Source organism: Tachysurus fulvidraco, chromosome 2 (genome assembly GCF_022655615.1).
Source record: "Tachysurus fulvidraco isolate hzauxx_2018 chromosome 2, HZAU_PFXX_2.0, whole genome shotgun sequence".
Classification (NCBI taxonomy): Eukaryota; Metazoa; Chordata; class Actinopteri; order Siluriformes; family Bagridae; genus Tachysurus; species Tachysurus fulvidraco.
The window spans coordinates 38,455,680-38,473,014 of NC_062519.1; the positions used below are offsets into that span (position 1 = coordinate 38,455,680).

Genomic DNA, 17,335 nt, shown 5'->3' on the forward strand with positions numbered 1-17,335 from the left:
CAACACCTACGTTTTGTACACCGAGTCATGGGATTTTTTATTTCTAAAATATCACGAGTGCAAGATGTAATGAACTTCAATGAAGTGAAGCTTGTTGCACAATCGATTCATACTGTTCACGTCCATACTGTGAATAAAACGGAAAGATAATCCTTCTGCAAAAGGATATTTGAATCAAATCTCTACACATTTGTAAAGACTCCAGTGTTTTTTGTTTTTTTTCTTATTTACATACATGAAGTTTTTCCCCAATTGCTGTTTAAATTCCATAGAGAAGTGTACAGATAAGAGTGTCTTATGAGCTTGTGTCCTAGACAGATGTCACACACTCGTCACTTTTATACCTTGTGTGAATTCTATGTAAAGTTCAGGCTGAGTTCAGTGGAAACGGCTTAACAAATAAGGAACTGAGATGTTTTATAAAAAAAAACGTGACGCCTATCCTTTAAATAAACAGAAACCGACACGACTCGTCCAGGTTGGAGTGTGTGTGTGGAATTCTGGGCATAGCTTGTGGAATTCTTCACATTCCTGCTTGTTCCTTGGAGTGTCATTTGATCTGAAAGTTGAGCAAGAGAGCAACTAAGTGACAGCTCTCAGGAAAAACGCCTGGAATTCGCCACTAACTCACACTGGCTACTTTGAGGACAGCTGCTAATCTTGGACATCAATCTTCTCGTGATTATTTTCCACATCTAAGCGAGAGCGAAAAACATATTTACAGGAGCAGTATGAAAGGCAACATTCTGTCTAAATGGCGACGAAAAGCAGAGAAGCGGATGAGCGGTCCGTGAAAAGACGGCTTGTTGGTGGAGGTTAAATCGTAGATGAATTTCAAGCAGCCACCATTACAATAATGATTTTATACAGTAGAGTATATGGGTTTAAATCACAGATTCCAGCATAATTAACGCCGTCAATAAGAAAAGACGGAAAGCTTGTATTCGTAGAGTGTCTAAGAATGATCTCGGAGAGCTCCTAAATTTAGCTTAAAATTCTCCAACTAGGAATCTGTGGGGCTTTTTATACCTGGTCACTTCATGTGTTTTCTGTGATCAGATAGCTATCTGATGGTAAAAAGGCCAGGTCTAAATGCCCTCTGAAACGTTTTCGAGACGGATATAAATCCGATCGCTCAAACCACTTCAGGAGGAGGTCTGGGACGCATTTCAGATGAAACTTCTACAGGTGTAAATGCATGTGGTTGTTCAAGCCACATACGTCAGCGCTATACTCCTCCCCGACAGAAGTACGTCACTCACAGGTGATCTTTCACCCAGGTGTCTCGTTTGGTCTTAAAATGCGCTGCTGCGGTCAGCGAAAATGCAGCAAACAGTAAATGCTGTTTTTTGTAGTGTAAACATCCTAACAAGTTTATTCGTCTTCTTTTTGACTGTGTTCTGAAAACCGCATCCACCAAAGCGTGTTCCAATTCAATTACCCTGAAAATGAGGTAAAATATATTAGCATATTGGGCGGGAGTAGAAAGATCGGATCGATATCCGATTCGCCGAGACGCATTTATGTGGCCTAATGTAAACGGAACAGTTTTAACAAATCAGATAGCTATCAGATCAGAGACAACACACGAAGTGACCAGGTGTAAAAAGGCCCCTATCTTAAGAGTGATTCAGGACCAATCACAGGGCAACTCTGAGCAAGGAAAACACAACAACTGTTACCTTACATACCGAATCAAGGTGTGACGCGTTCTTTGGAAGACTGACCGCTTGTCCAATAAAAGAAATAAAAAAGGAGCGCTTTTAAAATATGGTCCATTATAAGCCTTCACTTTGTCTCTATGTTAGGATATTTGAGGCTACATCGTGTAGGGATTACGTTCATGACCGATCGTATTAGAGATGCGCTAACATCTGTACGTTATAAATGTAAATGAAAAACATCTCAGACACAGAGCAGAAATGTCATAGCGACAAATTATATCATTTCTACCGCTGTGGCATTTTGGCCGTTTCAGTGATATTTAAAAAAAAAAAATGTATAAAAAATATTAGATGTTACATCTTGGATCTGAATGCCGTTTGCAGTAGCTGTTGTGCTGTGTTCTGGGCCTGTGCTCTCTAATAGTGACCGATGCGGTTAAATTAAGATGAAACCAATCTATTTTATTCATATGGTAATATAAACTCCAGCCTGCTTTATAGTTCAGAAGGTCATCTTATAATGGAGGATTTTTTTTTTTTTTTTTTTAAGAGTGGGAAGTTTGCGCCTCCTTTTTTGGACTAAGAGACACAGAAGCCTCGTCAGAGAGACAGAAAGCCTTGCGATTGTCTTAGACGTTGCATCGTGATCCGGGAGGAATGAGATTTCCACCCAGTGTGGAGGTGTTGAAGGATAGAAAGAGAGAAAAGGAAGATGTGACAGAAGAACTGCCAAAAAAGAAAAAGGAAATGTCAGACGCACAATACGTAACAAACTATACACATGCTTAGATACTGTTTATGCTCAGAAAAGCACACAGTTGTATAAGTAAACACGGACACACACACACGGACACACACACACACACGATACTCAGATAACACTTTGGTGAAGGTGTTGTTACCTGACTGAGGTAATGGTATTCTTCAGGCTTCAGGAGGTGGAATGCGGTCCTCTCCTCTTCACTGGCGCCTGCCAGCAGGTAGTAAAACACATGGTAGTTCCTGTAAGGAAAAAAAAAAACGCAGCTGGACTCAGGATCAACAAACGCAACACTTTTTCCGGTGGTACAGATATACAGTGCTGTTAGAGAGAGATAGTGAGAGATCGTCACATCCACCAGCAGAGGGTCAGTGAGCACGGTGCGCTGCTGGAGGTCAAGGGTCACAGAGCAGCTGGAGCGGGACAAAGCCCCTCGCTAAGCAGTGAGAGCTTGAGGTCAGCAATCTGTCTCAATAAGTGACCATGACGGCATTAATGCTTACACACACTGACACACACACTCTTTTCCTACACCTAGTGCACATCCATGTATTACCATAGACCCCACACACACACACACACACACACACACACACACACACACACACCTTATTGAGCAGTAACAACACGCACCACCAGTTTATGAGTCTTTGTGAGTTTATGAAAGTAAGTTTCCAAAAGAGAGGAGAGAGGAATTCACACTTTCCTGTTCCATGGTAACATTTAAAGATAAAGAGAGGCTTGTGAGAGTTTTCTAGCGGTTATAACCTAAGCTACAACAAGAACATCTTTCATAAACGTTCCACATTATAAGTTTAGCATTACGGGTGTCATTTATTAATAAACTGCATATGTACATACAATGTAAACCTAATAAAGATGTTTAGCTCATTTTTTTTTTTCTTTTTTTAAGTCCTATTAGCTGTCTAGAACCATGTGCCATTTCTGAAATCTTGGGTCTTTCCTTGTGTCATATTACATCTGATACAAACAAAATGACTGCCTGTGTGGAGCTGAAATGCCACACCATTAGGAAATGATGGTCTGGCGCTCAGAAAACCAGAAAGATTTCGCTTTTCCAATCACTAGGAGCTGCTTGGAGGGTGAGTTTGGTACATGTGACTGGAAAGGCTGTTGCACAAGGCTTAGACAGCAACGGTCTGTGTGGCACGATCGTTCCCACATGTGGCCTTTCCAACACAAAAGTGGATTTATTCACACTGCTGCCACTGTGTCAGAGCTGAAGCCAAAGACGAGATTTATTTTGTGTGAAGCAGGCTAATCAACAAGCATTGTGTTCAGAACTACTGCAAACTGCTGGAGACAGACAAAAAAAATAAAGTGTGTGTGTGTGTGTGTGTGTGTGTGTATGTGTATGTGTGTGTGTTTCGTACCTTTCGTTGTGTTCTTGGTAAACAAGCCGAGACTTCTCTAGCAGGTACTTTTCAACATAGGCGCTGAAACAGAGGTGATGAAAAAAAAGATATAACAGGACTCCAAATCTTTTCATACAATCTTTCCCATCTTTTCTACCTGTTAAATTCTAAAATCTGATTGGTCAAGCAAGAATGCGTTTATCCGAATACGTTGCTTTCTATAGCAACAGCTCATGCACACAAACGTGTAGAGAAGACACTTCACATATTCACAATATACTCGCACACTCACTACACTGATGTCAGGTGGAAGCAGAGCTACACACTCCGTCTTCCTGTCTATTGAGAAGCGAATCAATGGATCCAGACATCAAAAGTGGTTGCTGATGTCTATTTATATCTCGGTATAATTCAGAATTAAAGCACCTGCTGCTGCTGGTCTATGAACACTGATTATGAAGTGTTTTTTTTTCTGGGCTGCAGGCTAGTGTGTGGTCCAGCTGGATTCCCCTTTTGTTAATGCGAAACAGTTATTGTATTGTAGTAGGCTTTTTACACCTGGTCACTTCATGCGTTTTCTGTGATCAGATAGCTATCCGATGGTAAAAAGACCAGGTCTAAATGCCCTCTGAAACGTTTTCGAAGACGGATATAAATCCGATCGCTCAAACCCCTTCAGGAGGAGGTCTGGGACGCATTTCAGATGAAACTTCTACAGGTGTAAATGCATGTGGTTGTTCAAGCCACATACGTCAGCGCTATACTCCTCCCCGATAGAAGTACGTCACTCGCAGGTGATCTTTCACCCAGGTGTCTCGTTGGGGCTTAAAATGCGCTGCTGCGGCCAGCGAAAATGCAGCAAACAGTAAATGCTGTTTTTTGTAGCATAAACATCCTAACAAGTTTATTCGTCTTCTTTTTGACTGCGTTCTGAAAACCGCATCCACCAAAGCGTGTTCCATTTCAATTACCCTGGAAATGAGGTAAAATATATTAGCATATTGGGCGGGAGTAGAAAGATCGGATCGATATCAGATTCGCCGAGACGCATTTATGTGGCCTGATGTAAATGGAACAGTTTTAACAAATCAGATAGCTATCAGATCAGAGACAACACACGAAGTGACCAGGTGTAAAAAGGCCCTAAGTGTCAAGAGATGCCTAAAAATGTAATATTCATTCACTCATTCATTCATTTTCTACCGCTTACCCGAACTTCTCGGGTCACGGGGAGCCTGTGCCTATCCCAGGCCTTCATCGGGCATCAAGGCAGGATACACCCTGGATGGAGTGCCAACCCATCGCAGGGCACACACACACACACACACTCATTCACTCACACACACACACACACACACTACGGACAATTTTCCAGAGATGCCAATCAAACTACCATGCATGTCTTTGGACCGGGGGAGGAAACCGGAGTACCCGGAGGAAACCCCCGAGGCACGGGGAGAACATGCAAACTCCACACACACAAGGCGGAGGCGGGAATCGAACCCCCAACCCTGGAGGTGTGAGGCAAACGTGCTAACCACTAAGCCACCGTGCCCCCTGTAATATTTAGATCTAATATTATTTTAGAGGTTTTCCTTAAACAAACAAACAAATAAATAAATAAAAAGCTATGGGGAAAAGTTGAGAGCCTTTTTTCTCATCTCATTTCTAACGTCATTAGATTTCTCATCGCTTTCTTCCCCCGCACAGCTGTTCTGGGCCAAAGGTCAGCAGTGTTGATGACTGAACACCACATGGGCAACACAGGGACGTATTTGAAGTGTTTTGATTTCAGGAACACTTTAATGGCACAGAAACACAAGTAAGGCCTTCTATAATTATAACTAATATAATGTATAGAATTAGAATCACTGGGGCTGGAAAATGGTTATAACCTTCAGGGAAAATGTGAACAAGGGGTGAGCAGATCATGCTGAACAAAGAGTGATGAGATAAAACGGTGTTTTGTAATAAATGTATGAAACAAAATGTTCACACTGCTCCTATTTTGTTTGTGCACAGTCGCTTGTGCCTGTAGCGCTCAGGAAAAAGCCTGAGCACTGGAAACCGCTTTGTCGGTCGATTCCTGTTAAATGTTCTTTACGATACTAATAAATGCCTTGAATATTATAAAACGATTACTTGAATATTCTGCTCTAAAATAAAAGTTGTAGATCAGTGTGAAAGATGCCATTGACTGCTGTTTAACTGCAGAACAAAAGCGCTCTCTTACCCTCTGACTGTGCCGCTCTCCTGGTAGTTGACTTGGATGAACTTGCCGAAGCGGCTCGAGTTGTTATTGTGGGCCGTCTTCGCGTTGCCAAAAGCCTGGGAAGAGAGGAACAGAAGGCGATTGTTGTAAGTGGTGCGACGGCTTCAATTTGCAAGAATAACGACATACAATAACAACAACCGCATGCACAGAAACCGGGCCAAACGCTGGGCAAACAATAACGGTTTGAAGAGAAAAGGACGCTGCATTTCCTGTGTGGGGCTAAAAATAATACTACCAGTATAATATATGGAAGGGAAACCAATGAAAAGTGTCATCAGCTCCAGCTAAAACCATTTGTTCTTATTGGTTGATAGCAGCACTTTCTTCTGTGGAGCCTCGGCTTGGTTCTTTCTTTACGTTGCTTCTGATTCGTTGTTGGAAAGTTCCTCTTTAAGCGCATCATTTAGTCCGAATAAAAAAAGAAGGCTTCGATTGTGGACAACTAGGGTTGAGAGCTAAAGCGTTATACACATTTGTGTAATATTTTCACCTTGCGTTAGCAAGTGGTCTGTTTTCTGAAATGAATACGGACTTAAACAATCTGTCCTTTTATTGTGTTGCCTGTATATTTAAAAAAAAAAAAAAAACTTTAGCAGGAAGAGAGAGAAAAGCTTAAATTTACAATCAATCAAAACACCTCCATGCCAACAACCCCAACCAGAAAGAGCACACGCTACCCTGCGCTTTAAACAGACAGCAGACAAAAGACCTGATTTTTATAAAAGAATCATGTGTCTTTCATGTCCTGTTTCCTTTCTCCGTTTATCTGCATTTGTTCTGACCCTATTGCTTAAAAAGTAGTAGGGTGTAATTTTAAGATGTCTCAAATTACAATCGAAAGGGGTCAAAATAGTAAAATGCTCCGGTTTACCTCTGGCCGCTGGACTTTTTCAGAGTTTTATATGTTTATCATGGAGGATTTATGCCTTAAAATAAAAAAGATTAGATAGATTAGATAGATTAGATAGATTAGATAGATAGATAGATAGATAGATAGATAGATAGATAGATAGATAGATAGATAGATAGATAAACTGTGGACGAATTGCATCTGATGATGACTGGACGACCGAAATATGAGCTACGACTCCACCACACCTTCCTCTTTGGCCTGTTTGTGTTGTACAGCTGCCTGGAATGGAAAGCAGTCCTTCAGTGTATAAACGCCACAGTTATTTGTAGCTGCACCACAAGTAAACAAATTCCTCAGCGGGTCGCTTTGGGCTGCCTCTGTCCGTCTGGAGAACGCTCGGTCCACTCCCTTCCCTCCTAACAACCAGGCGCTCATACACTGATACACTAACTGATGCAATGGATCACACACAAGGGATTTCCACCACCCAGTTTTCATTCCAGATCCAGGGTTTTGTGGCTCACCAACACAGACACACTCTCTCTCGCTCTCTCTCTCGCTGTCCACACACAAAGTTAAGTCATATCCTCCAGCAGCGGATAGATGTCCAGAAAGGGTTACGTCAAGCACGGAGATTATAGTACAGATGGCTGCCGGATTTAGTCTGACAAACTAAATATATAGCTCTCTCTTTGGAAAAGGCTGGAGAAGCCAAACATCAAGTGGATGTTGTGCAGATCTGTGTGTGTGTGCGCGTGTGTGTGTGTGTGACATATTAATAGATGCTTGAAGACTTTGTCATGTTGGACACAGCTTGGAAGACAACCCACTCCTGGGGAAATGGGTCACACGTTGAAGGCCAATTCAGCAAATAAGAGGTCAACCTCAGCATTATTTTATTTAAGGAAGCAGAAGACACAGGAGCGCTTTCTGCCCATCAAGGTCCTGATTGAACGATACGACGATCATTTCTTTTTAAGCTTGAAACCTCTCAGCATTTTAAAGGGCTTTTTTGTTCAATGGTCATTGTATTTTTCTTGACAGCAACTGAACTACTGTGTGTACAATAACTGGGAGTATCGTGTTAGACTGGTAAAGACCCCCCCTCAAAGGAACAACATATGCAGACAGGACTGGCTTGAATGCCTTTGATTCTGCATTCAAAAATCTAAAATCACATCAAAAGGATTGAGAGCAGCTGCAGTTGTCCAGGGTAAAAGGTGTATTAAGCTCATGTTGAAGGCGGCGATGCGGTTAGTCCGTCAGGTCTTCATGGACGACGTGACGGCGTGGGCCTGGGCAGAGGCAGGCACACGTGAAATGATTAAATCCAGAAATATGACAGTCGTAAGTCTTCTCAGCAATGAACATGAGGGAATGTTTAGCAGAGGAGAAGCAGAAGGCCTTTTCATGGTAAAGAGAGCAGAGAACTGGCCATGAGTCCCGCAGGCCCAATAATCTGCAACAGCTTACTAGAGCTACGAAAAACAGCTGTATGCATAACTATACTCGTGTGTAACGAGTGTGTCACAGAAATCCCCACACAAATGTGTCCTGATCTGGCCTCATTGTCCTGGCATCATTATAGAAGCAATGCTGAATTACTGGCGTCACAGTGCTGCCTGCCACGGTGAAGTCCATCGACAACGTTTAGGAAGAGGAGCTATAGGCGTGGGAGCCACGAGGGAAGACTGCATTCCCACAGTACTTTACCATCACTCTCAGAGTGCTCTTAGAAATGGCCCCTGAAATTATAGAAGTGCTTTTCTTGGATTTGTGTCAACATACCTTCAGGCCAAGTTAAAGTAGTGCTTGAACCTGGATTAGTACCAAAAAACGGGTTAGGGTTTTGACAGTTACTTTAACCTGTACAGAATGCAAACAGCTATAGTAAGACTGAGGCATAAACCAGAGGCGAATCAGAAAGGGCACTATTCCTGGGAATGGTATCACTTGGTATCATAAACATACATGCATTAACATATGGGGCAATTAAGTGCAGCCAAAACCACCAGCAGAAATCCAGGAAAACGGGTGAAACTTCATATCCCCCAGTAACCTGAGAGCAGAATCTGTTGTTACCCGCTGCAGCACTGTGCTACATATACTCAGAGCAGTAAGTGAACAGGAAGCTGTTCTCCTATTCTTGGCCTAACTATCTATTACAAGGCATTAACACTGGGAGATGATGAGGTTGTGTCTTACAGTAAATCACTACACTGACTGACAGAGCTGTAAAAAAAAAAATAAAATGCCATCAGTAGCTGGTATCGAGTCCTAATACACACGTGACAGAATCTCAACAGTCTGTTAAATGGTATAATCCAGATTAAAGTAAGCAGTAAATCTCTGGCCACATTTTTCATACAAGCTTTTTTTTTTAAAGAATAAACACATTCAACAGCTCCAACACACATCTGTTAAATGTATATGCTCACACGTTCCTCCCCTCACTTTTATTGTATTTTTACATGAACCCAAATAATGATTAAACACAGAGTCCATCTACGTGTGAGTATTTAAAGGAGCTGCGACACTGAAACAGTCAGAGAAAGTGAAGAAGGTACAAAGCACGAATCTCAAACGGCAGCACAAACGGCGTCCGCCGCTGCTATGTAATTAAAAGAATTAAATAAAGGAAAGAAAGCTCTCAGCTTTAGCTTCAGCCTCTGGATGCAATTAAAGCCTCCGCCCAGAATAAAACATTACACATCCGATACAGCTCCGCGCTAAGTATTTATCTGAGGCTCTTTGCACGCAAACGCATCCATGACCAAAGCAAATTTCCAAAGTACTGACCAACGCCAGAAGCAATGGTCGGGGCCTAATTAGGGTTTATCTGGAGCAGGACTACGCTCCCTTCCAACATCGCCCAATTACGACAAGAAAGATTAATTGATTATTTCAGCTCGGCATTAGGGTTAACTAATAACTACTGATCTAATGAGCAAAGAGCGAGAACAGAAAGATTAAATAATGCGAGTCAGGCGGAATGAAGAGGGAATCAGCTTCGGGGTTTGAACGAGTTTGAACAGAGCTCCGTGTTTAAGCTGCGGTGCCTCAGAGCAATTAGTCACAGATCCGAAAAGGAAAGTCGTTCTCAGAGAAAGTAATCGTGTGCCCTGTAAACTGTCTGGATGAGCTGGATATGAGAGGCATGTTTCATTTTGTGTTAGCCTTTAAGGTATTAAAGCGGACGGGGCGGAAAATCAAACCGCTGTCAGCGTGCGAGAGCGATACGGTTGGATGCAGGATAGGATTAAATGTGGAATAGGAAATTATATACAGCAACTTTATACGTGGCTTTAATCTAATAATCATTTCAGGTCACGTAAGGGTTAAAATGACTTTTTTTTTTTTTGCTTGCTCTTGCTACTGCTTCTCAGAGTTTGGCAATCAAGCCATCTCTGCACAAAAGTGATCATGATTAACAAGCACAGGATGACACTTCAGTACAGCTGACTGCATCAGGAAATGTCCTCGGCCTCTCCCCATGACGGCTCCGTATCTGCCCTGGTTTCATTCGGAAAGCTGTGCGTGTGGTGAGGAAGCTTCGAATCGTGAGTCAGCGCTCAAGCCCACCTCATCGCCTGTGACATATCCTTCCTGACCATCATTTTATTCATTCCCTTCCTCTGACTCAAACGTTCAAACATTCCTGACATCCCACATGTACACATCTTAGTCAGTCAGTCATTCTCCCCTGACCTAACAAGAAGGGGATAAATCCCTGCTCATACTGTATGTGACAAACTAGATACTGAAAACTATTGAAGGTTGCTGAAGTGCATGTTTCTTAGGCTATAAACACACTACAAATACATTACATCGTAATTAAATAATCATGTCAAATTTATTTATTTAACAGGTCATTCGCCTTAATCCTCTTTTTTTTGCATCAGAGGAAGCAGCATCTTAAATCGAAGACATCTCTCGTCTCAAGGAGGACACTTTTAAGATAAAGATTCTGCTTATCCTTCAGACTGTCGGCACATTTTCTTCACAGTGAATTGACGACAAAACTGCCATTATTATTATTATTCAGTCAAAGCATGATAAAATAACTGCCATCCCATAAACACGTCGTTTCAAAGTCCTTAGCATCTCGAGTGCCTTACCATCTAACAATAATATGCAAAATACTAGGATGTGCTGGATCAAGTGCTATTTATAAGCTGCTGAAAAAGAAATAAGGAAGAAAGATAAACCGGTAGAATACGTTTCTGAACCGATTAAAATTGTGAGAAAGAAATTGTATAACAAAGTTGGTCAAGCCTTTCTTACAAAAAAACGGGCCGCTTCGTTATGCGGAAAGGAAATCCGTCCTGGACGTCGGCCAAGGAGAGGAAAAGTAATTTCTTTTTCTTTACATGCTAATACATGTATATTGTAGTGACCACTTGACCTCTATATGTGCTTAATGTAATCATCATAAAAGTATTTCTATCTAAAACCTCAGAGCACAACTTGGCAGACTAAGTGAACGTGTTCTTTTAATAAAATAACAGACTAATAGAATCATTTTTAATATAAAATCAGATTTGCAAAAAAGTCACAGTGGATTATATTATATTACATTAAATTAGATTTTTTTTTTTTTTTTTTTTTGTATTCCAGATGAAAACAACCCGGGGCATTTATTTATTATTGGTTACGTTAAGCTTAGAATGGGTCGGGATCTCTGTTGAATATATAAATCTGATTGGTCAGAGGATGTTCATTCATTAGTTTGGAATAACAGCAGCCTCTCTAGCAGCAGTTCTGAATGCAAATCAAATCAGGTTTGTGGGATTAACGTGCACTTGATTATTCTTTGCTACAGTGCCACATAATCCGAGTACAATAAATTCATTCATCCGAGACAGAAGCAGAATAGTTGAATATGGTGGTATTTCTGTAAGAAGATACGTATTTATCATTCACGGTAGGAGTCTTCGGTGTCAGTGCTGTAGAACAGGTTTTCTCCACAACAAAGACTTTAGGATAGACTTTGTAACATGACAAGCAGAGTTTTTGGTTTTATTTTTTTTAAAGACACTAAAAAGGTTTGAAGCGCATACAGTAATTGTACACGATGTCTTTGCAGGCTGCACGATTATGATTTCCTCTGAGTGGAACTATGGGTCTTTTTACACCTGGTCACTTCAGGTGTCATCTCTGATCTGATAGCTATCTGATTTGTTAAAACTGTTCCATTTACATCAGGCCACATAAATGCGTCTCGGCGAATCGGATATCGATCCGATCTTTCTACTCCCGCCCAATATGCTAATATATTTTACCTCATTTTCAGGGTAATTGAAATGGAACACGCTTTGGTGGATGCGGTTTTCAGAACGCAATCAAAAAGGATATTAATAAACTTGTTAGGATGTTTATGCTACAAAAAAACTGCATTTTCGCTGACCGCAGCAGCGCATTTTAAGCCCCAACGAGACACCTGGGTGAAAGATCACCTGCGAGTGACGTACTTCTGTTGGGGAGGAGTATAGCGCTGACGTATGTGGCTTGAACAACCACATGCATTTACACCTGTAGAAGTTTCATCTGAAATGCGTCCCAGACCTCCTCCTGAAGTGGTTTGAGCGATCGGATTTATATCCGTCTCGAAAACGTTTCAGAGGGCATTTAGACCTGGTCTTTTTACCATCGGATAGCTATCTGATCACAGAAAACGCATGAAGTGACCAGGTGTAAAAAGCCCTGAGGCAACACAAACCTGTTCCGGCATGACAATGCCCCTGTGCACAAAGCGCAGAGCTCCATGAAGACATGGTTTGCCAAAGCTAGAGTAGAAGAACTAGCGTGTCCTGCACAGAGCCCTGACCTCAACCTCACAGACACCTTCGGGATGAACAGGAAAGCCTCAGCTCAGTACATTTACGGTATTCGGCCCTTATCCAGAGTTCCAAATTTCAACTTCTCTCAAAGCGGTCCAACAAGCAAACGAGTGTGACGGGTCAGGATACAGGTTATAAACTGGTGGCTATGTGTAGTGACATAAGCAGGGAGAGCGCCGATATACACCATACTGTCGGCAGCACAGTAAAGTGACAATTTCGGTCCCAGTGGCTGAATTCATTCAGAATGACGTTCTGGTTAAAGTGAAACTAATCCCTAGCTTGTCCTGCCACTGGACGAGTTTCCAGGTTACAAGGATTTGTTTACAGGCTCTGGTTACCAAGTTTCAGCTGACCATGTGACTGAGAACAAAACAATAGTCTTTGAATGCAGCATGAACCGGTGATGCTTGTTATGTAACGTAACTAAGAGCGTTATGTGAATGAGAGGAGTCATCTAGAGGAGTGATTAAAGCGGCAGACTTTCAACTCACCTAATCCTACACGCAGCCTATAATAAGTTGGACAAAGCAGATCGAGCTTGACAGCATGAAGAGTGAAGGGAATAATAAACAATGATGGAGTCAAATCAAGCAGAGGCTCATTTTTTTGGGCCCAAAGTTGCAAGTGCATTCCACAGCACACAATGGCTTAGTGTTTCCTCGAGGCACTGTAACTGGAGCGAACTTAGGGGCTTCTCTTTACTCGGGAGAGCACTACAGAGAGCAGATGAAGAGCGGTTTATGCGAGCCCACTCAGGGACAGACTGCTCTTCTCTGCTCTATTCAAATACCTAAACCAGTGCATTCAGTTTGATTTCATCTACTGGTTGAAGTTATAACCATATAGAACATATAACCAGTATATGTTATAACCATATAACATGTACATACTGGTTATATGTTCTGTATGGTTATAACATACACATACTGGTTATATGATCTGTATGGTTATAACACATACATACTGGTTATATGTTCTGTATGGTTATAACATACATACTGGTTATATGTTCTGTATGGTTATAACATATACATACTGGTTATATCACATTCATACTGGTTATATGATCTGCATGGTTATAACACATACATCCTGGTTATATGTTCAGTATGGTTATAATACATACGGGTTATATGTTCTGTATGGTTATAACATATACATACTGGTTATATGTTCTGTATGGTTATACCACATACTGGTTATATGTTCTGTATGGTTATACCACATACTGGTTATATGTTCTGTATGGTTATATCACATACATACTGGTTATATCACATACTGGTTATATGTTCTGTATGGTTATAACATACTGGTTATATGTTCTGTATGGTTATAACATATACATACTGGTTATATGTTCTGTATGGTTATACCACATACTGGTTATATGTTCTGTATGGTTATATCACATACATACTGGTTATATCGCATACTGGTTATATGTTCTGTATGGTTATAACATACTGGTTATATGATCTGTATGGTTATAACACATACTGGTTATATGTTCTGTATGGTTATAACATACTGGTTATACCACATACTGGTTATATGTTCTGTATGGTTATACCACATACTGGTTATATCTTCTGTATGGTTATACCACATACTAGTTGTAGTAGTTTACTAGCCAAGTAGATAGTAGTTTACTAGCCAAGGTGACAAAAAAAAAAATCAGCACATTTTTTAAATGTACTAAATCTCTCAGAAATCATGTTGGCAGGCTGAACTTTGGAAACCCAAAGCTCCATCTTGATCCGGCTGCTTTGTTACCATCGCTGCTGAAAAGACGAGATTCGTGAACCAACAACACACGAAAAGCATCCAAATAAATTACTAAATTAATGCGATTCATTGAGCTCTCTCTCTCTCTCTCGAGCTCTCTCTCTCTCTCTCAAATGTATGATAATGTAAAAAATAATTATTTATTACTTTGTCTCAAAGGAGAGATTGCAAAAATAATGTTTGTGTTTTTGCATACACGAGGTTTCACAAGAAGTAATTCCTTAGTAATTATACTTTTGCTACCAAAAAGTAATAGCTAGAAAAAAAGCCTAATCATCGGCACAATGCAGAAAGGAAGTCTAGCTGAAGTAAAGCCTTGGCCCCTGATCGTGACTCACTCAATCTGGTGGTCATCTTGGCCCTGATCCCCTTAAGACTCATCTGCTCCTGCTCTTGGAAACGGACAACAACGGCCGGGACACCCAGTCCTATTTTTGAATAAACGATGTGTTTGGGAAGCAAGTCATTTCAACACTATATTTAGATCAGTCTGAACATAAACATGCCCCTAGTTGGTTCTCACATGCTGTCTGAGAGAAACACTACTTAGTCTGTATAAAGTAAAAGAATGAACAAAATTAGATACGTCAAATCATCAACGTTTTCTTTATTGAGAGATGCTGATAGGAAACTCAGCTGATATCAGAGCAGACCTTATAGCAAGGTGCATCTGTAAAACACAGCTTTGGCACGTCAAAGGTCTTCGTAGGTCACTTAAAATAAGGGAACCTGCACTTGGTGTATTCTGAGTGCTAACTCCTACACGAAATGTGTGAAGTTTGGCAGGTCTGTAGAGCTCATAAATACCCAGTTCACCCATAGTAATGTGTATTGTCCACATTTGTCCCTCACGGTTATATTATACAGCTGTGGTGCAGCTGTTGGACATTAGGTCTGCAATATCGAGAGAAACTGGAGCACACACGGATATGATCGACACGTGCAGCAGGAAGTGGGAGTGGAAGACATAGCTGAATAGTGATCGAGCACTTTCTCTGTGCTCAGAGTCATAAAGAACTGAAAAGAATGAAGTCCATTCAGATGATTCATGAGTCTCCCAGCTAATGGAACCCTCCACACGCTTTCCTACATGCCAACCTGACACACACACACACACACACACACACACACACACACGAACAAAACAAAAAGAGCATTGTGTGACACAGCAACCGCAGCAGCTTCTCTTTGGTTAAAAGCAGTATAAACCGTAGAGATGGCACCGCGCTGGAGAGAATCTCTATGAGGCAACTCAGTCATTGCTACGTCACTCTGAGCGCCATAGCAAGAGATTTCTTTATCGTTATTAATTCAAGCACTGTGCTTTTTCTTCCTAAGTAGAGATCACCCGATTGCTTGAAATACAATATATGAAAGGAGATATCGGACACGAAAACCCGGTATGTTGGTTCTGGATCCATTTCTCCATGACATATATACACATGTGTAAAATCCAAATAATTGTCAGAGAATCAAAACAATCAGAGCAATCACACAGGAGCCAGAGGAAAAATGAAATCATTTTCAGTTTGTGTTTCAGCTTCTCTAGTGTCATGCTGTCTTTAAGGATCGAATCAGATCTTTTTTTTTCTTTTATCAATAAAAAGTATTTGACTAGAAGCTGTAGTGACAATAACAGACAATAGGTAAGTGCGTCATGTCAGTATCATGCCTTTCATCATTAAAAAACACTATGATTAACATCCTGGGTCACGTCATGTATCCGAACGAGTATGATACTATTGATCATTCTATTTCAACAGCTTCAGCGCTCAGTGTTTGCTCAGAACGTAAAAAAATACTTTATGGATACGTTACGTTTGAACCCGAGCCACAGACAACGCGTTACAGAATGTCATCACTGTGTACATTTCTACAATTGGTCATTTTAAGGTATTTTAAAGATCTGGTTTTGCAGCAGATTGACCCGAATCTCATGCACGGTCAGGACTTCTCTGCGTCACACACCATCCATTACTATGATTATGAACTGTGCAATATGGACAGTGACAAAACACTGGTCCATTCCAGGATACATTTGAGGGAGCTGCAAACTGGTGTATATCAGATTTGTTATGAACACCATAAAAATACAGTATGTCAGCTTTCTTCCTGTGGGAGCGAGACTAAAGACTGGGTTTATCAGCCTCCAGGTGTGTGTGTGTGTGTATGTGTGTGTGTGAGTGAGAGAGAGAGAGAGTGTGTGTGTGTGTGTGCGTGCGTGTATGTGTGTGTGAGAGAGAGAGAGAGAGAGAGAGAGAGAGAGAGAGAGAGAGAGAGAGAGAGAGAGAGAGAGAGAGAGAGAGAGAGAGAGAGAATGAGCGGAAGAGAGAGAGAGAAGGTTGTCATAGTGTAAGGGCAAGGTGAAACCCACTGAACCTAATACACAGCAGGTTTACGTGGCCTTCGTGTTCACACTTAAACCCAAAAAACACACACACACACACACACACACACACACACACACAGAAAGAAACATGCGAATAAACAATGTTTTATGCGGCCTGTTTATATAAACAGCTACAGCAGGGTGGATTAACTCAAGAGTTTCTGTGGATGTGGAGAGAAGAAACTTCATACACTCCCCTCCTGTGTGTGTGTGTGTGTGTGTGTGTGTGTGAGAGAGAATTTGCATTTGTAAAGTCTTGCCCCACTGCTCAGATTTAGTCAGCAGATCTTTATTCAATGCATCGTGCTATTGAAAACAAATGCCATTAACACATGTACACTGACACACATACAGGGACAGTCACAGACACATACACACACACACACA

At 41.2% G+C, this 17,335-nt stretch overlaps 1 protein-coding gene across 9 annotated transcripts in view; it reads right to left on the reverse strand.

The window, feature by feature from the left end:
* The window catches only part of myo9aa (myosin IXAa), a 105,723-nt gene that overhangs the window by 54,455 nt on the left and 33,933 nt on the right, over positions 1-17,335 (reverse strand). For all 9 annotated transcript variants that reach the window (XM_047810374.1, XM_047810381.1, XM_047810373.1 and 6 more), the window contains 3 exons: positions 6,034-6,128; positions 3,819-3,881; positions 2,567-2,666 (listed from right to left, as the gene is read on the reverse strand). In XM_047810374.1, the coding sequence (XP_047666330.1) occupies positions 2,567-2,666; positions 3,819-3,881; positions 6,034-6,128 (258 nt within the window). The remainder of the gene's footprint in view (positions 1-2,566; positions 2,667-3,818; positions 3,882-6,033; positions 6,129-17,335) is intronic.